Source organism: Hydra vulgaris, chromosome 10, assembly GCF_038396675.1.
Source record: "Hydra vulgaris chromosome 10, alternate assembly HydraT2T_AEP".
NCBI lineage: Eukaryota > Metazoa > Cnidaria > Hydrozoa > Anthoathecata > Hydridae > Hydra > Hydra vulgaris.
The window spans coordinates 1660001-1684805 of record NC_088929.1 but is presented as its reverse complement, the minus strand read 5'-3'; the positions used below and the strand labels follow the sequence as shown (position 1 = coordinate 1684805).

At 26.9% G+C, this 24805-nt stretch overlaps 1 protein-coding gene across 6 annotated transcripts in view; it reads right to left on the bottom strand.

The window, feature by feature from the left end:
* The window catches only part of LOC105849952 (CAP-Gly domain-containing linker protein 1), a 129499-nt gene that overhangs the window by 64336 nt on the left and 40358 nt on the right, over positions 1-24805 (bottom strand). For all 6 annotated transcript variants that reach the window (XM_065807049.1, XM_065807047.1, XM_065807048.1 and 3 more), the window contains 2 exons: positions 18083-19063; positions 44-254 (listed from right to left, as the gene is read on the bottom strand). In XM_065807049.1, the coding sequence (XP_065663121.1) occupies positions 44-254; positions 18083-19063 (1192 nt within the window). The remainder of the gene's footprint in view (positions 1-43; positions 255-18082; positions 19064-24805) is intronic.

The following is a 24805-nucleotide window of genomic DNA, read 5'->3' as shown; positions in this document are numbered from 1 at the left end:
AAAACTAAAAAATAAAAAACCCTAAAAAAATAAATAATCAGACCGTTGAATCTGCTGCATGAGTCTGAGACTTTAAAATTGATTTATGTGGAGTTATCTTGGATTCTTTCTTTCCTTTTTCAACAGATGTACTACTAGAATTTGCAATTGAAACGTTGTCAGAATTTTTGATGTATGTATTCTTTACATTTGGAATCTTGCGCACTTTTTGCAGTTGCGTGAAAATTCCATGTTTTGGATCACACTGAAAATATCTATGAAGTATAAAAATAAATATGTACAAAACAAAAGAAATATATAAAAAATGTATAAACATAAATATATGTGTGTGTGTGTCAATTAAATTTAAAAAAAAATGTATCTAAGAAATACTAAAAATTTATAAATAATAAAAATATCTACAAAATACAAGAATAAATATTTATGAACAAACAAAAATATAAAAATAATGAATTCTAAAAAAGCTGATAACTGATAAAAAAATATTATTGGTTATAAAAATTTTTTATCACCATTAAAAAATTTTGTTTGGTTGATTTGAAAATTAACTTGTATTTTACTTGACCAGTAACAGTTTAGAAATGCTAAACTGTTTATAAAACTACATATTTGTAAAAGTTTATGAAATTTTAAAAATATTAATTAAATATCCATTCTCTTTTTTCTATACATCTTTCTGCTTCAATTAAAATTTGGGATAAATTATTTAAAAGATTTTTTATTTATTATAAGTTTGTTGTGACTTTTTTGCAAACAAATTTTAGTAAATTTGCTCCATGAAAACAAAATACACGGTTTTATATTAACTAAAACTTTGAAGATTAGATATTCCAGATATCACAATTTTCAATTGCTCGAACCCTTGAATGTATTTGGCTTTGAGAGTAGGAAAGGTAAAAAATAATTCTTTTGACATCCAACTATTATCTGTGTTGTTTTAACACCAAAACCATTAAAATAATTGTAAATAAATAAATTAATTGATAACAAAGCAAATAAATTAGTGGCAAATGCATATAAATTTTAATGTTTTTTAAATTAATGCAAAAAGGCAAAATTAATTCACTTGAACCTTTTTTTTATTTTTAATGCAGAAAATGTTTGTTCTTATGTTATTTAATGTTTTATACTGTTTTTACTATTCAATTTTATTTTTATTTTTATTTTTATTGAATGATTTATTTAGAGATTGACACAGCAGAGTCTATATACATCAAGTGACTTTAAATATTAATATAACTGGAAAAAGATCTTTGAAAATCTTAATGCAGATGAGTGTTATTATAATTTTTTTTTTTTTTTTTTTTAGATTATTTACCTCCCCAAGGCCCGAGGGGGGCCACTACAGTCGAAGAGGCTACTCATTTTTTTTTTTTTTTTTTTTTTGTGTGTTTTTATTTTTATTTTATTTTTTAGTTGTTTTTCGTGGTACAACCCTCTCTCAACTCTTTAACTCCGAAACACGAACCTTGCCGAGCAAGGCCGCTGCGCGGAGAAACTAAGTTGAGCGCGGTACTTCCAGGGACGTGGTGGGAGTCGAACTCCGGACCTCTCGCTTATGAAGCGAGCGCTCTTACCACTACACCACTACCGCATTAATACCATAAATGGTTTGAACATTACGATATGGCATGTAGAATATATATTCCTTAAGCAAATATCAATAAAATCAAAAGGACTCCTTGTCTCACTAAAAGATTATCAGCAATGATATTGATTTACCAATATATAAACAGTAAAACTAAAATCAATCAAAAGATAAATGCACTTGAAATGGAAGATAGATCGATAACAAGAAATGAGTCAGATATTGCTAATGTTCTAAATATTTTTATTTTTTTTTGGTTTTTAAAAAAATAAAAAATGACAAAATACCAACTTTTAATAAATCACTTAATAAACCAATTACAAATCCAGATTTGAAAACTGACACGTTTTTAAAGTTCAGCCAATTGAATGTAAATAAATCTACTGGAGAAGATAATGTGCATCTAAGAGTTTTGAAGGAATGTTCTAATAGTATAACAATTCCATTGACAATTATTTTTAATCGATCTTACTCAAATAGCATAATTTCAAAAGTATGGTTGTGCGCAAATATTATTTCTTTGTTCAAAAAAGGAGACAAACTCAAAGCTATGTCAGATTCTCAGCACGGCTTTACTCGGAATAAAAACTGTTGTAAAAACATAATAGAGTTTTTAGATTTAATTACACAGTCTTTGGAAAGTGGTTTTTCAATAGATATAGCGTTTTTTAGATATAGCGTTTTAGACTTTGCCAAAGCTTTTGATACAGTAGCACACAGAAGATTGTTAATAAAATTAAAAGCATTTTGTGAAAATAAATTTTAATTGTGCTGGTTTAAAGCATATTTTAGTAACAGGACTCAAAGGGTTGTTATTGGTAATTATAAATCAGAATAGAAAGTATCAAATGGAGTGCCACAGGGCTCAGTGTTGGGGCCGTTGTTGTTTATTATATATATATGGATGATATATGTACAAGATATTGATGATGATATATACAAGAAATAAAAAACTGTTGTAAACTGTACGCTGATGATACAAAAATTATTTCAGTTATTTCAAATATCAATGACAACTGCGTATTACAAGAGGATTTAATTAACCTTAATGTAAATGGAGTAAGAAATGGTTGCTGCACTTCAACACAGAAAAGTATGAAATGCATATAGGAAAAAAAAAAATACTAGAATATAAGTAAACTAACAAACAATGCAAGTCAATGTATTATGTTAAAAATATCTAGATAAAAATATAGATTTAGGTATCTCAATATCTTACGATTTAAAATGGTAAAGCCATGTAAATATGATAAACAGCGACTAAAAGAATTTGGGTTTATAACTTTAGAAAAACAAAGAGAAATAGGAGATATAATAGAATACTATAAAATAAAGTAAAAATATTCATAAAGTAAATTAGAGATACCCTCCAATAAACAATTTAAATCCAAAAATAAAAGATCATAATCAACTGTTGCACAAACAAAGTATTTGTATATCAGAAGTAAGAAGGCATTTCTTTACAAACAGGATAGTAAGTAAATGAAACAGCCTTACCAATGAAGTTGTTAATACTAATAATATTAATATTTTCAAAAATAAATGAAACAAATATAAGAAAGGCTCTTAAACTCAAATGTCTTGATCCATAAATGCTCATAAACTTGAGTATGAAATAAACTCTAAAAAATAAAAAAACTAATATTGTTCATTTATTATTGTTATTATTATTCTATTACAAATTTTATTTGTATTTTACCACGGAATTACAATTCCGCAACTCACATTTTCTTAAATGTACAGTAGCAACATTAACTAATTTTTTTCTTAAATATTTTTATACCTTTATATTTTTATATGGTAAAAAATTTTAGACAAAAATTTTAGCACCAAAAATGTAAACATTTTTAAAAAAAAGCCAAATTTTTTAATTTGTAAAACTATTTTATTCATAAAAAACAATACATACTTCAACTAACACTAGCCCTCTTCATTTAGAACTAAATATTTAAAATCTTTAAAAACACCTATAAAGGTGTTTAAAAAAAACAATACAAAATACAATTATTCTTGTACAAACTAATAATAATATAACACAGGCCTGCAATGGTTTTCCTCTTTAAAATCTGAGTAACATTTTTTATAGTTTCTGATGTGCTGATTACGAGAAAAATAATAAAAAAAATCCATCACGTCAGGATTTTTTGATATGGAATATTTAAGATTTTGCTTTAAAATGTTTGAGCGCCTACCTTTTGAAATGTCTAAAACGTTATTAATTTACTTCAGCTCAATTTTTATTTCATATAATTAGTGTAAGGGAACATAGAAATTAACGCCAATTAGTAATTTGTTAATGACTACATAATAAGTATTAGTAATTCGCATTAAACATGTCAAAAACGGGTCATTTTGGCTTAATTTAGTAATGAGCTTATTATTACATAATGATTTGGTAATATTAACTAATTGTTGTGAATATTATTAGAAAAGGGTGTAATTAAGATAAACCAAAGGATTTTTGTATAAGTACCCGCACTGATTTAGAAATTTAACAGTTGAAGTGCGCATCTTGCAACATAAACTCTAATATGGCATCGCGAAGTTGTTTAAACTCTCCTAATTGTTTCTGTTATATTTGCAGGAAATTTATGGTGATAAAACAACGAAACAGTATTACAGACTTTGTAAAAAATATTTATAAAAGTTATTTTGGACTCGTTTTAAGTAACCAAGACAAAACTTGGGCACCTCATAAAATTTGTACGACTTGTTTATTAGAACTTCGCAAGTGGTCAAAAGGACAGAAAAATAGCTTCAAAATCGTTTCGCCTGTGCTATGGAGAGAGCCTAACGACCATGTTAAAGATTGCTTTTGTTGTTACATCATAACTGGATACAATTCAAAAAATAAAAGGGACAAACTATCCAAACGTGTCATCAGTTACGCCTGCAATATTTGGCGATTCAAAAATGGTGCAGCCCCCGGTTCCAGCTCTACAAATTGAAAATTCTGACTGTGACATAGAGGAAGAGGATGCACACCAATCTGATCCTGAATTTCATGGAGATTCTGATGCTTGTCAGCTCTTTTCACAGTCACATTTAAACGACTTGACAAGAGATTTGAATCTTCCCAAAGATGCAGCGGAACTCCTCGGATCACGATTAAAAGAAAGAAATATGCTGGCACCTGGTACTTCATTTTCATGGTACTGTCACAGAGAAAAAGATTTTCTTCCATTCTTCGCTGAAGATTTAGTGTTCTGCAAAGATATTCCAGGCTTGACGAAAATGTACGACATTGAATACGATCCTAACGAGTGGAGATTGTTTATTGACTCCTCAAAAAGAAGTTTGAAAGCAGTTCTTCTGCATAATGGGAATACATATGCCTCGTTACCTGTTGCACATTGTGTCCATTTAAAGGAATGTTATGAAAATTTGGAAAAGCTTTTGACTGATATAGCTTATGAGCAACACGGTTGGATGTTGTGTGGATATTTGAAAATCATAAGCATGCTACTAGGCCAACAAGGTGGTTATACAAAATACCTGTGCTTTCTTTGTGAGTGGGATAGCCGGGATAAACAACATCATTGAACCAAAAAGGAATGGACTCCAAGAACTGAACTAACCACAGGATTCAAAAACGTACTTAAACAGAGTTTGGTTACCAGAGAAAAAGTTTTACTGCCACCATTGCACATCAAATTGGGTATAATGAAGCAATTTGTGAAGGCTTTAAATAAAGAGGGGGAAGGCTTCAAATATCTGCATTCAGTTTTTCCATCTTTATCAGAAGCTAAGATAAAAGAAGGAATTTTCGTCGGCCCTGATATTAGGAAATTAATGTCGGATGAAAAGTTTGATGAAAAACTTAATGATATCGAGTTGCAAGCATGGCAGTCATTTAAGGAAGTGGTGACAAAATTTTTGGGGAACAATAAAAGCTCCGACTATAAAGAAATAGTGGCCAAAATGATTTCCAATTTGGGTGTAATGGGTTGTAATATGAGCATTAAACTTCATTTCCTAAATTCTCATTTTGATTACTTCCCAGAAAATCTAGGAGCCGTTAGCGAAGAACAAGGCGAAAGATTTCACTAAGATTTGAAAGAGCTTGAAGTCCGGTATCAAGGAAGATGGAATACCAACATGATGGCGGACTATTGTTGGTTATTGAAGCGCGACGATCCAAACCGGAAATTTAAGCGAAAATCGCACAACCGAAGCTTCCAGGAGAAAAGGACCAGGTTCCACAAATGAAATTTAAATGTTATTTAGACTAGTGTTAAGTTGTTATTATATTTTAGTAGTTTTTTAAGTTAAAAATAATGTTCTGTTTTAAATATATATTTTTTTATGTGAAATCTTCTGTTTTTTTGCTATTTTCTATCTGTGCCTTTTTTGAAAAATCTGGAGGTGATAGAGAAAAACTAAGTACATATTCGTAATCAGCGCACCAAAATACCCTAGAATCAGCTATCAAATTCCAGAGAGGAAGTTATGACTCTCATTTTGCAGGCCTGTGTAATTACAAAAAATACAAAAAAATCAATTTAAAAGTTTTACATGTCATACTATAGAAATAAGAAATAACAAAAGAATAGGTAAAAAGACATGCAATATGTATAGAAAGTAGTAGCTAAACAGAAAGTATCATTTGGACATGGTTAACCTGTTTGTTCATTTAAATAAATGAAACAATTTTCATTACAATGAAGATGTTTATAGGTATGAGACTTTTTATCCCTCTTGTAATGTTTAGATATCCACATCTTGAGATGGTGTGGAATTTCGAAAGTATTCAAAACATGTGTTGTTTCTTGTTAAAATATTTTACAAATTTAAAAATTTGTCTTGTTTGTGAATATATATATATATATATATATCTATATATATATATATCTATATATTTATATATCTATATATATATATATATATATATATATATATATATATATATATATATATATATATATATATATATATATATATATATATATATATATATATATATATATATATATATATATATATACAGACCTTGTTTTAAACCGTTACGCCTAGAGCGATTTACGTACGCCTTAAGCGATTTTTACGTACGGGTAGAGCGATTTTGGTTAAGCTACTTTTTATCATTTTTTAACTTTTCAATTATCAGTAAGATAAAAGTAGCAATTAATTTTTAAAAAAACCACATTAACTTTTGAATGACGATATGTGAAAATATTTGTTACCAAAAGTTTGAAAGTAGTTACAATAAAAATAATTGTTGTAACTTTTTATTGCGATGATATTTCTTATCTTTTTATAACGATTATATTCAACGTAATTTTACGCTAACCTTTTATCAAAATATTTTACAAAATGAAAAAAATTTGCCAATCCTTAACTAAACATTTTTTGCAGATGATTTTAATAAAAAATATAGTAAAAAAACTCAATACAAATCTATATTACAAAAAACATTTATATTCTGTAATCTCTGAAAACAAAAATATGAAGACATTTTTTCAAGATATTAAAAAAATGTGCCAGTATATGAATAATTTATTTTTAATTTACATAAAAATAATTCTTCATTAATTATTACTCTTTGCTTTTTTTATTAGTTAAAAGTATATGGATACCTTTAACTTTAACATATCCAGGGGGAGGGGGCCGGTACATAAGAAAAGAAAGTTACCTGTTACTCAAAATTTTTGAAAGAAGACAATTTGTTTAACTGCGTGTGATTCAATAAACTTTTTTTTTCATAAATTAAGTTATATTATAAAGTTAAAGACATCACGAGTAGACTATAACATCCGCTGATGACACAAATAATACGTTAAATATATTTATACAACGGAGGTTTCATTATGCATGCGCACGTTGCCGACTCCGTTAATTTAAAACTAAGGCATATTTTAGTTTAATGACAGTCTTTATTCTTTACTAATGACTATGTATTTTTCTATATAAAATAAGACAAACTAGAATATCATAACCAATATTTTTATTCTCTCCAAATTGTTTGAAGTTCAATAATGGATTGTATTTTGAAGAACCAAAAAATTACTTTGAAAACTTTTAAGTCTTGGGACTTTGCCGATGTTTTTCAAATTGAAACACTCACAGAAAAAGGGAAGATTTATGTCATTAAAATCATATGTAGTTTATGTAAGCTTCATCAACAGAAAATCTTATCCAAAACCAATGGTGCCGTGAAGGCAGCTGCTCTACGGTTTATAAATGGCATGAATTATGTTAAAAAAGATAGTATTTGTAGACATTTGTCAGGAGCAACTCATCAACATGCAATTCAATTAGAAAATGAAGGCAAAAATGAAGATGGAGTAGCCAACAGTGTAAGGGTTTATAAATTAGTTAAATTTTTTTGTTTCATTGTCAATCGATTCCATTTTAGTTAAAAGCAAAAAAAAATATTATATTTTTGGTTTATTAGATTAAATATTTATTCAAGTAAAGTTGTTAGACTTGAAATAATTTTTAAATCTTGTAAATCGTGACATTAGAATATTAGGGTTCTATCTCACTTTTTTAATGTTGAAAGAATTTAAAAAATTTGTTATACCCTTATAAATTTTTTAAATCAAAAGTAAAAATTTGTTAACTTCATAAAATTAAATAATCAAAACATAAAATTTGTTTAATTGATTGCTTGGGACGCACATTTTTTATTATTTATTAAGTAATATAAATTGGTTTAAGACAAAATAGCATATCGGTAGATGAGAATTATAAGGTTCTATCTCCCAATGTGCATAGTGAAAAAGTTCAATTTTTTGTATTTATTTATAATAGTTTTGCGTTTAAAATTATATAATTTTAGTATATTAATCTTATTGTTATTTATATAATATTTAAATTGTATGTTTTTCTTTTTTCATTGTTAATTTCAACCTTGTTTAATAAAGTTGGAACTATCAACTAATTTGTAAACAAGCAAGTTTAAAAATAATACAATTAATAATGTAAAATTAATTATAAAACATAAATAACATTAAAAAATATACATATTTGATCAATATAAACAACGGATAATTGAATAACTTAAAATCGCAAGTTAAATTGAAGGGCTTAGTGCTAATAGTACTCAAGTCACAAAATTAATGTTTTGAGAAAATTTAGTTTGATCAGAGATATAACACTTCAAAACAAGGATTTAAATGGCTGATCAAAGTAGATTTTCTCAAAACATTTACTTTGTGACTTAAGTACTTTTAGCACTAAACCCTTCAACTCTCTCAAGGGATCGTCCATAAATTACGCAACGCTAAATTTATTTGAAAAACAGTAGTAGGAGTTCTTAAGTTCTTTAACTCGGCGATTTTCACTAAACTTAATACGCTATTTTCATTTTTTTTTAACTTTAGGCGCTGCAAGTGAAAACTTTTGACTATTTTGTCTTGTTTATTAGTGAAATTTAGCATTGCGTAATTTATGGTCGATTCCCAACGTCAAAAAATAGAGATTGAACCCTATTATTCATAAGTCACGAAATGTAAAACGTAATAACGTTTTATAATTGACTAAAGTCGCCTGATATGACGATCACTTTAACGCAGTAATGCATGTTCTGGATAATACCATAATTTTGGGAATTAATAAATAACTTAATTTATAGTATATTTTTTCAATAACAATTTTTAAAACTAAAAATGTTACAATAATATTATCTTATAAGTTCTCATCTCATAGGTTCGATCACTTTATAAAATATATTTTGTTATTGTTAAAAAAAAATTATTTTCACAAAACTATTAATTACATGATATAATGGGTGACAGGAATAATGTCGCAAAGTTTTGATAGTCGCAAAATTTGATTGTCGCAAATTTGATTGTTGAAAATGTGAAAAAGGGATAGTGTCGCAAATTGTCGCATGATTGGTTGTCGAATAACAGAATAAGGAATAACGTCGCAAATGAATTTAATGAATAGTGTTGAAAATATAAGAAGAAATAATGTTGCATAGGAGTTTAATGAATAGTGTCGAAAACAAAAAAAAAACGGAATAGTGTCGCAAATGAATCTGTGGGTCCGTTTTTACTATTTGCGACATTATTCCTTTTATTATTTGCGACACTATTCCTTTTTTTTTTTGCTATGTTAGGCCTTTTTAATATATTCGAAACTATTCCGAAATTCATTTTTCGACATTGTTCCCGCCACCCGTTATAATTAAAAACGTTATTAATAAACAAATATCAGCCATAATAAATATTGTTTTCAAAAAAATAAATTATTTGTTAATAATCAATACAATAAAAATGTTGTCTTTTTATTAATAATAATAAAAAGGAAATATTATCATTCTTTTTTTTTCTTTCGTTGCTTAGTAACGCGTTATTAAGTGATGAAAGATTGATTCGTAGCCTTTGTTTATTACAGTAATTTTGTCGCAAAAATTTATTTTCCGTTGTGGTGGCGCTGTTTTTCTTTTCTATTTCTATAACAATTTCAAATAATATTTAACAACGTTTTTTTAAAAACACATCTATTCAACACTTCCCGTTTTGCCATATTTCTTATTAATGGTGAAAAATGGTTTTTAGTGAAAATCAAAACAGCGTTTTGTCTGCGATGAAAACGATAATCGTCCTGAAACTTTTTTCGTCTCGCGATAATCGCCTTTACAAGCAGAATAAATAAAATAAACAAATGCTACTATTTGTTTAGGTTGTTGTCAAAAATTTGTCAACAAGTTCATGTTTAAACCCTTCTGCACTGAAAGAAATACACATGCAAAATTCCTACCGTAACCTTATAAAAATTGCCTATGAAATGGCGTGCCACCCAACAATGCCTCACGCACATTTTTCTGTTTTGGTAAGTCCTAAATTAGTTGCAATTTGCGTTGAAATACTTTGTTTTAAGTTTTACTTGTTTTATGTTGTTACTTGTAATTCATTACTTTTCTACTATGATTTTTTTATATATATATACAGAAGTTGTTCCCTCAATGGTACCGTTCTTTTAACATTCTCTCAAAGTCGCAGTAGTGAAGTTTGATTGGTTGATTTAAAATATAATATATAATATACATAAAATAACAATTTATTTGACAACAAAATTTAAAAAAATTAAAGATACTATACCATTGCGCGAGCAACAGACTTTTTATATATTGGAATGTATTTGACTATTTTAGGTGAGGTGTGCAAAAATAACTGGCGCAAGCCTTATTAAACGCAACGAGAATGGGCACACATGCAGAGAAATGATTAAATGTTGTGCTGACTCTGTGCGGGAAAAATGCTTTGAAAACCTCCAAAGGTGCAATTTTTTTTCCATTCTTAGTGATGGAACAAGAACAAACAAGAAAAACTGGAAAAGAAAAGGAACTAGTTTTAGTTCGAACTGATAACAATGGCGTACCGATTTACATGGTAACAGAGTTGTTGGATATGTCACTTTTTGGTGGTAGCAACTCCAACTCCGTGACCATTGGTATAAACAGTATTTTTGAATCGGATAAATCATTATTTAAATTAAGTACCGAAGATTATACCAACAAAGTTGTATGTGCAACAGCAGATGGGGCAAGTGTTAACTTCGGTATACATAAAGGTGTGCTTTCCCAGTTGCAGCAAAACCGTCCATGGTTGATTAAAATTCATTGCATTAATCATAGAATTGAATTGGCTGTAAAAGATGCATTTAAAGAAATTCCTGATTTTATAAAGATTGACGACTTTTATATTGCCAATTATAATCTATTAAGATAAATTCAGATAAATTAAAAGCAAAAGTTAAAGCAGCTTTAAAATGCCAGCAGATTTGACGCATTATAACTTACCAAAAATTTCAAGGTTTGTTGAACAAGGTTTGTTGGACACAGGAGGAGAGGAGTTTTGAATCTGTTAGAATGGCCATGCTTTTATTATGGCCTATCAAAATTATGTAAGCGAACAGACCAATACCAAAGCTGTAGCAAAAGTGAAAGGCCTATTAAAATCATGTGCCATTCTTTCCTTTTATTAACTAGGTTTGCATCAAGACAGCTTGGAAATAATTATTCCTGCATCTAAAATATTCAAAACTAATGAGTTATTGGCTCATAAAATTCCAACAACTATAACTCAAACTCTATTAGAGATAAAAGACAAAATTAAATGTATTGGGCAAGATGACGAATTTATTGACAGCTTTATAAATCGCTACTTTGTCACCGATAAAACTGATGTCGAAGGTTTGTTTGCTAAGGCTGGTGATAAAAATTGAAGACCCAGAATCAGGAGTGCAGGAAATCAACCATATTTGCAACCATTTTGAAGCGCCTTTAAAAAACGCGGGTTTTCAAAAAGATGTTGCATTAAGTGAATGGAAAAAACTAAAACGGCTTGTTAAAACTGAGTTTGATTGTCATCCAGTGCGCAGTTTGTGGAAAATTATTTTTAAAAAATACTTTATGGAATATCAAAACCTATGTTGCCTTATGTCATTAATTATGTGTATATCGGGGTCTAATTCAGAAGTTGAAAGAACATTTAGTACTGTCACCAATATCTTATCGGATAAACGCTTCTCTTTGAGTCAAAAAGCACTTGCTGATTGTGTCGTAATTCTTGGAAACCATAGTCTTTGGTCAGAAGAAGACTATGATGATATAATTGAGCGTTCTCTCGCCAAGTACACGCAAAAACGCCGAAAATGTGTCACTGCTATTGCAGAAAAAAAAGTAGTTCAAAAAGACTTAGCAGATTTCGATCAACTAATCGAAACAAGTGATACGGAGGACATTGATAGTGACGATGATCTTTTAACAGATAGTCTTCGCGAACTAATTATGTTATAAAAAAAAATTATATAATCAAGTTTATATAGATAAATGAATTCATTAAGATTTTGACTTTTTTAACAGTATATTTTATTTAAGTAGGTACGCAAATAAAAACAAATATTGTTCAATAAATAAATTGAATGTTTCTTAACAAAGATTACCTCATACTTATTCTCCTTCTTTTTATTTTATTACTCTAAAATAAATTGCTTGCAAACGAAAAAAAAGAGTTTAGTAATAAAATTAAAATACTTTTGAGTTTGTTTATAAGTTAAGAAACTTAATTTTTTATAAACAATTTTTAACAAATGCTTATTATAAACAGATATGATACGATTTATTAATTATACTTATATTGTTTTATTTGAGTATTTTTTTAAGTTCGCACGATTGCATAGAAATATTTAAAAAGTTTTTTGTTTTGAGAATTATTAACAAAAGAGTTTGCATAGTTAAGACTTTTTTATGTAATTTAATTTTTTTTTTTTTGTTTAATAAAATTCAAAAAAAAAAAAAAAATTTAGTTGTTAAAAACGACTATTCTCTATCGCTGTGTTTTTTTGTGATTAGTTTAAATGTAAAACATTTATAAGATAACGTAAAACATTTATTCATTAAATTCCTGGCGAACGCGATCTTACTAAGTGCAAAAATATGCTCAAAACAGGCATTAAACTTTTTTATATTTTTTATAACGCAAGTGAAAACGCTGAGCAACATAAATATACCTAATATACGTAATATCTTAAAAACCTAACTTATTCTTTGCTAGTCAAAACAAAATCGCTGTTCAAGTAATTAACAAGGGTTTTCCTTTATCAATATGTTAATTTTTTTTGTTTACTCCCGAAGTTTTAAAAAATAAAAAACATTTGTTTTTTTTATTAAATAACGCAATTGCAATTTTTAGAAATAATGAATATATATATATATATATATATATATATATATATATATATATATATATATATATATATATATACACACACATATATATATATATATATATATATTTTATTAAATAACGCAATTGCAATTTTTAGAAATAATGAATATATATATATATATATAATATATATATATATATATATTATATTTATATTTTACTTCATAATGTTGAACTAAAATTGATATTAAAAAAACAATTGAAAACACAACAAACTTTTCATAATATATTCACATTTACAACATTTATACGTTGTTTTAGTTAATTGAGTTAATTGTTAAATTAAACCAGTTCGCGGTTATTTATTTATTGCGGTAGTTAAAACACTTAATGTCTATAAAAAAAAATAAAGATAAGCCTATGACGTCAAATATCGCGTTAAGCTAATGCATTAAGCACTTTTTTATTTAAAACAAGGCCTGTATATATATATATATATATATATATATATATATATATATATATATATATATATATATATATATATATATATATATATATATATATATATATATATATATATATATATATATATATATATATATTTCCGAAAGGTCTGGTGAGTACAAATGATATTATTATTTTAGCGAAATAAAAAAAACATAAAGTTTAAAACACATGTTTCGAACTTACAAAGTTCATCATCAGTTTAAAATGACCAATATAAAATTTTTCAATATATAGGTTACAAAGTAATTAAAAATCCATTAAAAATTGCTATTCAAAAAAACTATTTATAATACATAATTAAATTAAAAATATAATACAAAGGAAATAATAATAATACACTCAAACTTACAGTTAACATTCATTACACAAAAGGTATTGTAACAATAAAGGACAGGATGTTAATATAAGTTAGATTAGAATAATTCAATACCTCCGTGCCTAAGTTGTCTGTTTAACTCAGAGTTCTGCCATTTTATATGAAGACTTTTTTAGAAATTAAAGAAAGTCTTTTTATATATATATATATATATAATATATATATATGTATATATATATATATATATATATATATATATATATATATATATATATATATATATATATATATATATATATATATATAGATATATATATATATATATATATATATATAGATATATATATATATATATATATAGATAGATATATATATATATATATATATATATATATACATTTTTATATACATTTTCCCTCGGGCCTTGGGGAGGTGAATAATCTAAAAAAAAAAAAAAAAAAAAAAAAAATATATATATATATATATATTTTTTTTTTAGATTATATATATATATATATATATATATATATATATATATATATATATATATATATATATATATATATATATATATATATATATATATATATATATATATATATATATATATATATATATATATATATATATATATATATATATATATATATATATATATATATATAGATATATATATATATATATATATATATATATATATATATATAGATATATATATATATATATAGATATATATATATATATATATATATATATATATATATATATATATATATATATATATATATATATATATATATATATATATATATACATTTTTATATACATTTTCCCTCGGGCCTTGGGGAGGTGAATAATCTAAAAAAAAAAAATATATATATATATATATATATATTTTTTTTTTAGATTATTCACCTCCCCAAGGCCCGAGGGAAAATGTAGAGCCTCTAATGTTATTTATAAATGTATAGTATCCCCCCCCCTAACACCCCAGAAAAAGTATATATTGTCCTAGTAGAAGGTGAATGGAAGAAAAGATGGGCTAACCACAAACACTCATTCACAAACAAAAAGATGAAAAATTCAAACACCCTTTCAAAGTATATATGGCAGATAAAAGAAAACTTAAAAATAACACCAAAATTAACTTGGTCAATAATTAAACAAGTCCCCGCCTACAGCAACGTAACAAAAAAATGCTTGCTTTGCCTTCATGAAAAACTTTGCATAATATCATACAAAGGTACGCAAAAATTATTAAATAAAAAAACAGAAACTATTTCTAAGTGCCGTCACGAAAACAAGTTCTTGCTTGACAACCACGAGCCCAAAGATTGAAAAAAACCAAACCAAAAGTTTTATAATTGTATTGAACGCCACGATGTTTATTAGGTACATTTTTTAACATTATTTTTATTTAATCTCGTCAAAAAATCAATTATATATATATATATATATATATATATATATATATATATATATATATATATATATATATATATATATATATATATATATATATATATATATATATATATATATATATATATATATATATATATATATATTAGGGTGTCCCAAAAAACAACATTTTTGAAAAATATATGCAGAGACCCCCTTAATGTGTTCTATCTAATACAAAAACACTAGATTTAAAATTTTTTTGAATAAAAAATATTTTAAGGGGTCCCTCAAGACCCTCGAATATTTAATGGGTCCCTAATATTTTCGAAAAAAAAATTTTTCAAAAATATGTCAACCTGGTTCTCAAATGAAGCAAAATTATATAAAAATTTAAAAAATAATATAGATTTCAAATATAGAATTGTTATTTTTAGTTTTATTACATGAAAAATTACGTTTTTTAACAAAAAAACGTAATATATATATATCGGTGGTGTACACTGGATTTTTAGATGTTTGAGTTTTGACACTTATAGGCATTGTGCAAACTATAAAATTTTGTATGTTTATGCTTTTATAAAATTTTGTATGTTTATGCTTAAAAGTTTGTATGTTATGCTATCAAAAAAGAAAGTTTTGCAAAGTATTGGGGTGTTTGGAACTTGGGAACAAAAAAAACCCTAATTTTTGGGCCCACCCGGCCCTTAACGTTGGAGCAACGAGTTTATAAAATATTTTTGAGTTTAAACATATTCATCAACAAGTTTCAAATTTCATGCAATAACCTGTTAGTGTTCACTTTTTATGACCCTGCAAAGTTTACAGCCCCCTCAAATTGAGGGGGGTTAAAACTTTATATGGTCATAATTTTTGAAAAATTCAAGATTATTGCATGAAATTTGAAATTTGTTGATGAATATAAATTTAGATAAAAATAGTAAAGAAAATATTTTATAAACTTGTTGCTTCCACATTAAGGGCTGGGTGGGCCCAAAAATTAGGGTTTTTTTTGTTCCCAAGCTCCAATTACCCCAATTCTTTGCAAAACATTATTTTTTGATATAAGCAAAAACATACAAAAGTTTGGAGTTTGCACAATACCTGTAAGTGTCAAAACTCAAACATCTAAAAAATCCAGTGTACACCACTGTATATATATATATATATATATATATATATATATCGAGCTCTCTAAATCTATCATTCACTAATATTTGTTTTCTTCGAAGTAACTTTTCTTTTGTTGAGTCTTATCTCTTGCAAAGTTCATCAGACCTATTTGCTCTTTGTGAGACTAATTTGAGTTAGCTGTCTTATCTTGTGATCTTAGTTTTGATGGTTATCTTCCTTTAATTCGTAAAGACTCCAATAGTCATATGCTTGGCCTGGGAATTTACATTCATAAGAATTCACCCTTTTGTCGGGAGACTAGGTTTAAATCCACAGACTATTCTTTTATTTGCTTTTGTTTAACGCCACTTCACTCTATTGCCTTTCTCTTTGTTGTATATCACTCTTCTTCATCTATCATCAAGACTGCACTATTTTTGATGTTATTTCTGATCAAATTAACCAAGCCCTCACTCTTTATCCATCAGCCAATGTCGATGTTGTTGGTGACTTTAATGCTCATCACACTGAGTGGCTTGGCTCTAGTGTCAGAGACTCTCTAGGCGTTAATACCCACAACTATTGCCTTTCTCAATCTCTAACACAAATAGTCATCTTTCCAACTCGCTTTCCAGACAATCCAAATCATTTACCTTCTATATTCGACTTAGGTCTTATTTCTGATTCTAGTCAGTGCTCAGTTTCTCCACACTCACTCTTAGGTGCTTCTGATCACTGTTTGATCTCTCTAAAGCTATCATCTCATTCTTCTTCATCATTAGAATTCCCCTATCATCAAACCTCTTACAACTTGAGGTCTTAAAAATGCGGTAGTGGTGTAGTGGTAGAGCGCTCGCTTCATGAGCGAGAGGTTCGGAGTTCGATCCCCACCACGTCCCTGGTAGTACCGCACTCAACTTGTTTCTCCGCGCAGCGGCCTTGTTCGTCAAGGTTCGTGTTTTCGAAGTTATAGAGTTGAGAGAGGGTTATAACCACATTTAAGTAGCCTCCTCATCTGTAGTGGCCTTCTGGGCCTTGGGGAGGTGAAATAACAAAAAAAAAAAAAAAAAAAAAAAATATATAAATTTTTTTTTAATGAGATTAAATAAAAATAACTACACAATTTTTACTACTAAAAGTTTCATGCGTTTTTCTCGTCATGCTTTTATTTAATCTCGTCAAAAAAAAAAAGTTAATTATATAGCTTAGATAACATTCATCAAGCACTCTTGCTGAATATATGCACACACACACACACACACACACAATATATATATATATATATATATATATATATATATATATATATATATATATATATATATATATATATATACATACATACATATATATATATAATTTTTTTTTAGTGAGATTAAATAAAAATAACTACATAATTTTTACTACTAAAAGTTTCATGCGATTTTCTCATCATGCTTTTATTCAATCTCGTCAACAAAAAAAAATTAATTAATAATTACTATTACTATTAATAAAAAATTACTAGATACATAAATAAATTTAAAAATTTACCTTGTACCAGCAACAGCTCCATCATTTTTTCCAATAGGTTCTTTCAATTCAACACCACACCATGTTCCTTTTGCAAATCCTGTTAATCCTATATATTGAAGAATACCTTCTTGAGTTCCAACTCCAATTGAAATTTCAACATGGTCACCTACAGCTAAATTTTCTTCTTTTGTATGAATATCTCTTACTAAATTTTCAGAATCGTTTTCTGTTGGCGTGGTTTCTGTTGCTATTGGTGTTTTTACTAGCAATGTATTTTTTTTGGAAACCTTTTCTAACTTTTCTTCTTTTACAAAAACACCTCTTAATGGTGGACACGTAAAATATCTAACCCCTGCTACTGACCCATCATTTTTACCAGAATCGTCATCAAGAACAACCCCTGCCCAACATCCAGCAGCAAAACGAGTTTCACCAACATACAATAACTTTCCTTTTTTATTGGTTCCTTTAATTATAACATCATCTCCTATATTAAAGTTATCAGATATACTACTAATACCACTTCGAGTTCCTTTTTCAGGAATATTTCGCTCCAATACTCGTTGCTCAGCAACTGTTTTTGGGGTAGTTTTTGGATGAATAGGAATTGTAGAACCTCTTGGTGTAGCAGGTATGTTTGTTTTAATAGTAGTTGGTGGCTTTACTTTATTTTCAGCATTGTCTTTTTTTAAAGAAGATGCTGAGTTAGTATTCATTTGAGGTAAAGATATCTCTCTTCTAAACAATGGAAGTTTAGAGCTAGATACCTCTCTACAAAAACCAGGCTTTAAGGGGGTATCACCTGGTGCAGCTGAACTTGGTCTTTCCAAGTCACTATTTACACTTGTACGGGATGACGGTGTTTTTATTCCAGATGAAGTTATACTATTCATTTTAGAATTTTTTTGTCTGTCACTACCCCAACTTAGGAAACTTCCACGAGAACTAGGTTTTGGAGGAGAATTTTCAAATGGTCCAAGTAATCCACCAGATAATTGCCTAAATAAATAAAGCTAATAATGCAGTAAATATAATAAAAATTTTTAGCATTTTTGTAATTTAGAATTCACAAACAGCATAACAACTAATATTTTATGAAGTGAAGTATAAAATTTTAAACTGTATAAAACATATCATTTAAAATATATATATTTAAAATATAATATCGGCTTAATCGGCCACCTTTTGCACAATTGGAATCGATATTAGCATCAGCCTTTTTTTATTAATTTACCAATTTTCTAACCAATGGCATTTTAATATTTTTATCCTGCATTATGATAATAATGAAATAACAGATAAACTAAACTTGATGCATTACTTAGAATTTTTTTGAGAAATTGTTTATTTTGACTTTGCTTACAAGCAAATTTGTTTATTCTTAGGATGATGTTTATAAGCTTTAATTGCTGTAGTTTAATTACAATGTTTTTTTAGAATAATTTTATTTTGCGTTGTTCTATTGTTATACTTAACAGTAACCTATTTAAGCATTGTTATCTATGTGTTCAAGTATAGCCTTCTATATTTCTATAGATTATTGTTTACCTAAATTACTAATAAATTATTCTAAAATACTAATAAATTATAATAAAGAATTCCAAGTAAACTGCTAATCTTAGTACCATTTTCTTTTTTAAATTGAAATAAAAAGCATTCCTCAAAAATTGTTTTCTTTTTATAGTAAAAAAAACTAAAAAATGTATATTTAATTAACTGAGTTTTTCTAATATCTTTTAAAATAATGATTTGGCTCTGATTTGGTACAAGTATTTGTTTACCAGTACTGATTCCATAAAAAATTTACATGATTTAAAGTTGTACGGTTTTATATTTTAAAAGCTTTAATGATTAGTTAATCCATTGGTATCAGCCTTTTCCCACCCATCAGCATCGGCCACAAATGTGCTATCGTATATATACTTTTTCTTTGTAGTCAGGTTTATTTGATGACACGGTGGCTTGATAAACGATGTTCTTTGTCAAGCACATTAATAGAAAAAACTTTTTCTAATAATGTGCTTTAGTGATGTTCTGTATATATATATATATATATATATATATATATATATATATATATATATATATATATATATATATATACATATATATATATATATATATATATATATATATATATATATATATATATATATATATATATATATATATATATATATATATATATATATATATATATATATATATATATATATATATATACAACCCTCCGAATTAGGGTTGGTATTCGGCAATACTGACCTAACTGCTGACCTAAAAGTGTTTGAGGTCGGCAAAAAATTGCCAACCTCGTTTCGATGCTTTATGGTAAGACCTAAGAAAGATTGAGGTCGGCAAATTATTACCGACCGCAATTTTCTGAATTCCTAATAAAAAAAAAATATATAAAAATATTTCCTAATTTTCCTGATAAAAAAAAATATAAATATATATATTGCTTCTTTTTATTAAGCTTGGTAAAATTATATAATGCACCATAGTGTACTCATTGTTAAATTAAGTGTATACTACTTTAAATGCAATAAGTAACAAACTGTCTGGTTGTCCTGCTGGGCTACTGACAGGCATTTTTTTTAAATTTCAGTTACCATTGGTGAAAAGAGTTGTTGTGTACCACTAGGCATTAAGATTTTACATTCAAAGAGGTTTACAAATAGTAAATTTACAAATATAAAGTAAACATATTAATGTTAATAATAACTAATTAAAATAATTATAATGCTAATTTTCACAATATATAATAACAATAATAAACTTTACAACATAAAAATAATGGTGTTAATAATAATAATAATAATAATAATAATAATAATAATAATAATAATAATAATAACAACAATAACAATAATAACAATAGTAATAATAGTAATAATAATAATAGTTAAGAGTAGTTAATAATAATAATGTAAATTCACAAGGAAGGTTGTTTAAAGTTTTAATGCTTTGATTTTTATAGATTTATGCCCGAAATTATGAGAGTGGTGTTTAGAGACAGACAGATTTAAATTACTATTGGAACGAAGGTGATAACAAGTGTTGGCACTTTTGGAAAAGAAATTGATGAAAGGTTAAAGGTTGGTGGTTCCAGACAAATTGACAGTTTAAAAGTTGAATATAGTCATATAGTTTTAATACTTTGGAAGTGAGGTAAGCACAAAGGATTAAAACAATATTAGGATTATATATATGTATATATATACATATATATATATATATATATATATATATATATATATATATATATATATATACATATATATATATATATATATATATATATATATATATATATATATATATATATATATATATATGTATGTATATATACATATATACACTCTTGTATGGTCGTCTTAAAGTTTTTACCATAAAATGTCAGTTTTAGATTTTTTTTTTATTTAAAAGAGCGGAAAAACTTTTTTTTTTAAATTATTTGATAGACTACCAGCCCCAACCAAACCCTCAGTCAATTGCAAGTCAGGCTATTTGTCACTCGATGTAGCAGCACTCCATTGCAAGTCAGGCATTTGTTAGTTGATATAGAAGCACTCCGTCGCAAGTCAGGCTGTAAGATAGTCAACATAGCAACACTCCGCACAAGTTTTACAGTTAAAAAATAAAAACATTTAGAATGTTTTTCAAAACATTCAAAATGCTTTTAAAAACATTCCGGTCTTTTAATTTGCATTTTTGTGGTTTAATTACTTCCCACATCTAAATAAATGCATTTCGACATAATCTAACCTTAATATTGTCAGCTTTGATAGCACGAAAAAGCGAAGAGCCATTTTTTACCACAAACACATTTTCTTAGCCGTAAACTATAGGAATATACACCTATAGTATCACTTAAGGGGACAGATTTTACAAAAAAACGAACACTTACAGGGACATTAGCATTATCGGGGACATTTTAGTGTACCCAGTAATTTTTTGTTCCTCTAAGCGTTGTTTTTTTTGTAAAAAAAAAATGTCCCCTATAAAAGCAACTTTTATAGAGAACGAAAAGTACATCGACTATCAACTAGCCTGACTTGCAGTGGAGTGCTGCTTCATCAACTGAGAGTTTGGTTAAGGTCAGTATCAAGGTCAGGCTTAGGATTAGGGTTACAGCAAGGTTTAAATATGGTTATATTACTGTAATTGATCGTTTTTGTAAATGGATAAAAATAAAAATAAAATATAATATATAATAAATAAAAAATAATAAAAAATAAATATAAAAAACATCTTTTTAAAACAAAAAATAAATTTAAATATTTATAAATAAAAATAAAAATTTGATTAAAATTAAAAAATAATTTATGATAAAAATAGTATAAAAAAAGGAAATAAAAATACCAAAATGGGAACAAAAAAAAATATATCCCTCTTAGCGCTGACTAGGAGTGTATATATATCAAGCCTTCCTGGGAAGCGTGTGCGGTCGCACGCTTTATCTGACCACGCTTAAAGTAATTTTTTTAGATAACTTGACCACACTTTTATATAGTAAATGTTTAGACTATACAAAATAAAAAGTCTAAATAAAATAAGCTAAAAGAATATTAAAAAAAGAAAATTGAATGAATACCTAAAAAAATACCTAAAAATAAGAAAACAGAGTATTTAACTCTTTTTGTTTTCTTATTTTTAGTTTGTTATTTTTCCACTACCACAATTTCCACTACCACAATTGCCACTACCACAATTGCTACTCCACTACCACAATTGCTACTCCACTACCACAATTGCTACTCCACTACCACAATTGCTACTCCACTACCACAATTTCCACTACCACAATTGCTTTTCCACTACCACAATTGCTACTCCACTACCACAATTTCCACTACCACAATTGCTACTCCACTACCACAATTGCTACTCCACTACCACAATTTCCACTACCACAATTGCTACTCCACTGCCACAATTGCTACTCCACTACCACAACTGCTACAAGTCGAGGAAAAAAATAGATAATATAACGAAAATAAAAATATTTTTTGATATAATTTTTTCGCGACTTTTTTCAGCCAGTATATTAAGGAAATACTTTGCGCTAAAAACACAGGCAATTTTTAAATTTGTTATTTCTACTAAATGCATTTCAAATGCAAGGAAACTAATAGATATTTATTTGTAAAAAAAAAAAATTATTTAACAAGTTTTTCATGTAAAAAAATGAAACAATAGTCCAAAACTGTGTGGGCTAGAGCATTGTTTATTTACTGATATTTTAAACAAAAATTTTTAGGAGCCTATTTTATACTTTGTTTAAGTTTTTAAATAAAAACAAATAAACAAATAAACATAAGAAAAAAAATTAACAAAATTTCTTATAGTTCTTGCGTATATAGCAAATTAGTATCTTTATTAAATGGGCTGATAAAAATCGTGAATAAATTGCATATCAAAACATTCAATTGTTGTTAAATTGTTATAAAAAATAATGTTTTTTTCAACAAAAACTCTTAAAATAAGAATACAAAAGTTGCATAAAAATTTTATTGAAAAAAAAAAATTTATTTACTTTTTTTAATGATTAAAATTTTTAGTTTATTTATTTAAACTTGATCTACCGTTACAATTTTGTTTCCTTTTTTTAGGATTGTTTTTTTTTTTCTGAGTAGATAAGTTAAGCTCTTTGCCGCAAATTATTGAAACGCTTTATATGTTAAAAGATGCTAACTGCCGTGGTCAGTTAGTCTAAAAAAATTACTTTAAATGTGGACGAACAAGGCATGCTACCGCACATGCTTCCCAGGAAGGCTTGATATATATATATTGAAAACTTGGCCTCAGACCCAGCAAAATTATAAGATTTAACAGGGGTTGATAGCTGGGGCTAGAAAAAAATTTATAATACTTAATAGATTATAATTTTATGCTTACATTTACTATTTATTAAATACTGGCATACATTTATATGTTTTTAAACTTATTTATTTCCAACAAGATTGCAAGCAACCACTATTAAGTCATGAGTTACTTTAAAATAGAGAATAATTTAAAGTACTAGGAAACATATAACTGAAAACTTAAAAAGTTGTAAGTTGTATAAAAAAGGAAAACATGAAGATGGGTTAGAGTTGAATCATTGAATGTTAAAAGGACAGAAGTCAGACTATGTAAGCTTTCGGGAAACTAAAAAAACACTGCATTTTCCCCCATATTAAATTTTTGTTAATGGTTTAATAATTTTTTTTTTAAGAGGATGTTTTTCGCCTTTAAAAAAAAAATTAATGAACCATTAACAAAAACTTACTACATGGGAAAATGCAGTTTTTTTAGTTTCCTGAAAGTTATTGGACTTTATTGGACTTCCGCCCTTTTAACATTCACCAATTCAGTAAAAAGATTTTTTTGATGATCAAGGAAAAAAACTGGATTAGTGAAAGTTTTTTTAGCGTGAAGGGACAGTTATAGCAAAAGGATGCAACTTGTTAAATAAAAAGCCAAGCAAGAATGAGTTTTGGTTTATTGTAATAGAGATGATAGCTCGTTTGAGCATTGACCATGATTGTATTTGTAGAAAAAAGAAAGAATTACAACCTTACAACAATGGGAGAGTATCTCAAGCTTTGGCTTGTCCTTTTAGAATTTGTATGAGAGTAAGAGGATTGTTATTTGTCAATAAAGGAATACCAACAATATTGAAACATTTTTTTACAGTAAATAACTGAGTTTAGTTGTCTAACAAAAATTGTGGATTTTAAGTTCAAAATTTAAATCAAT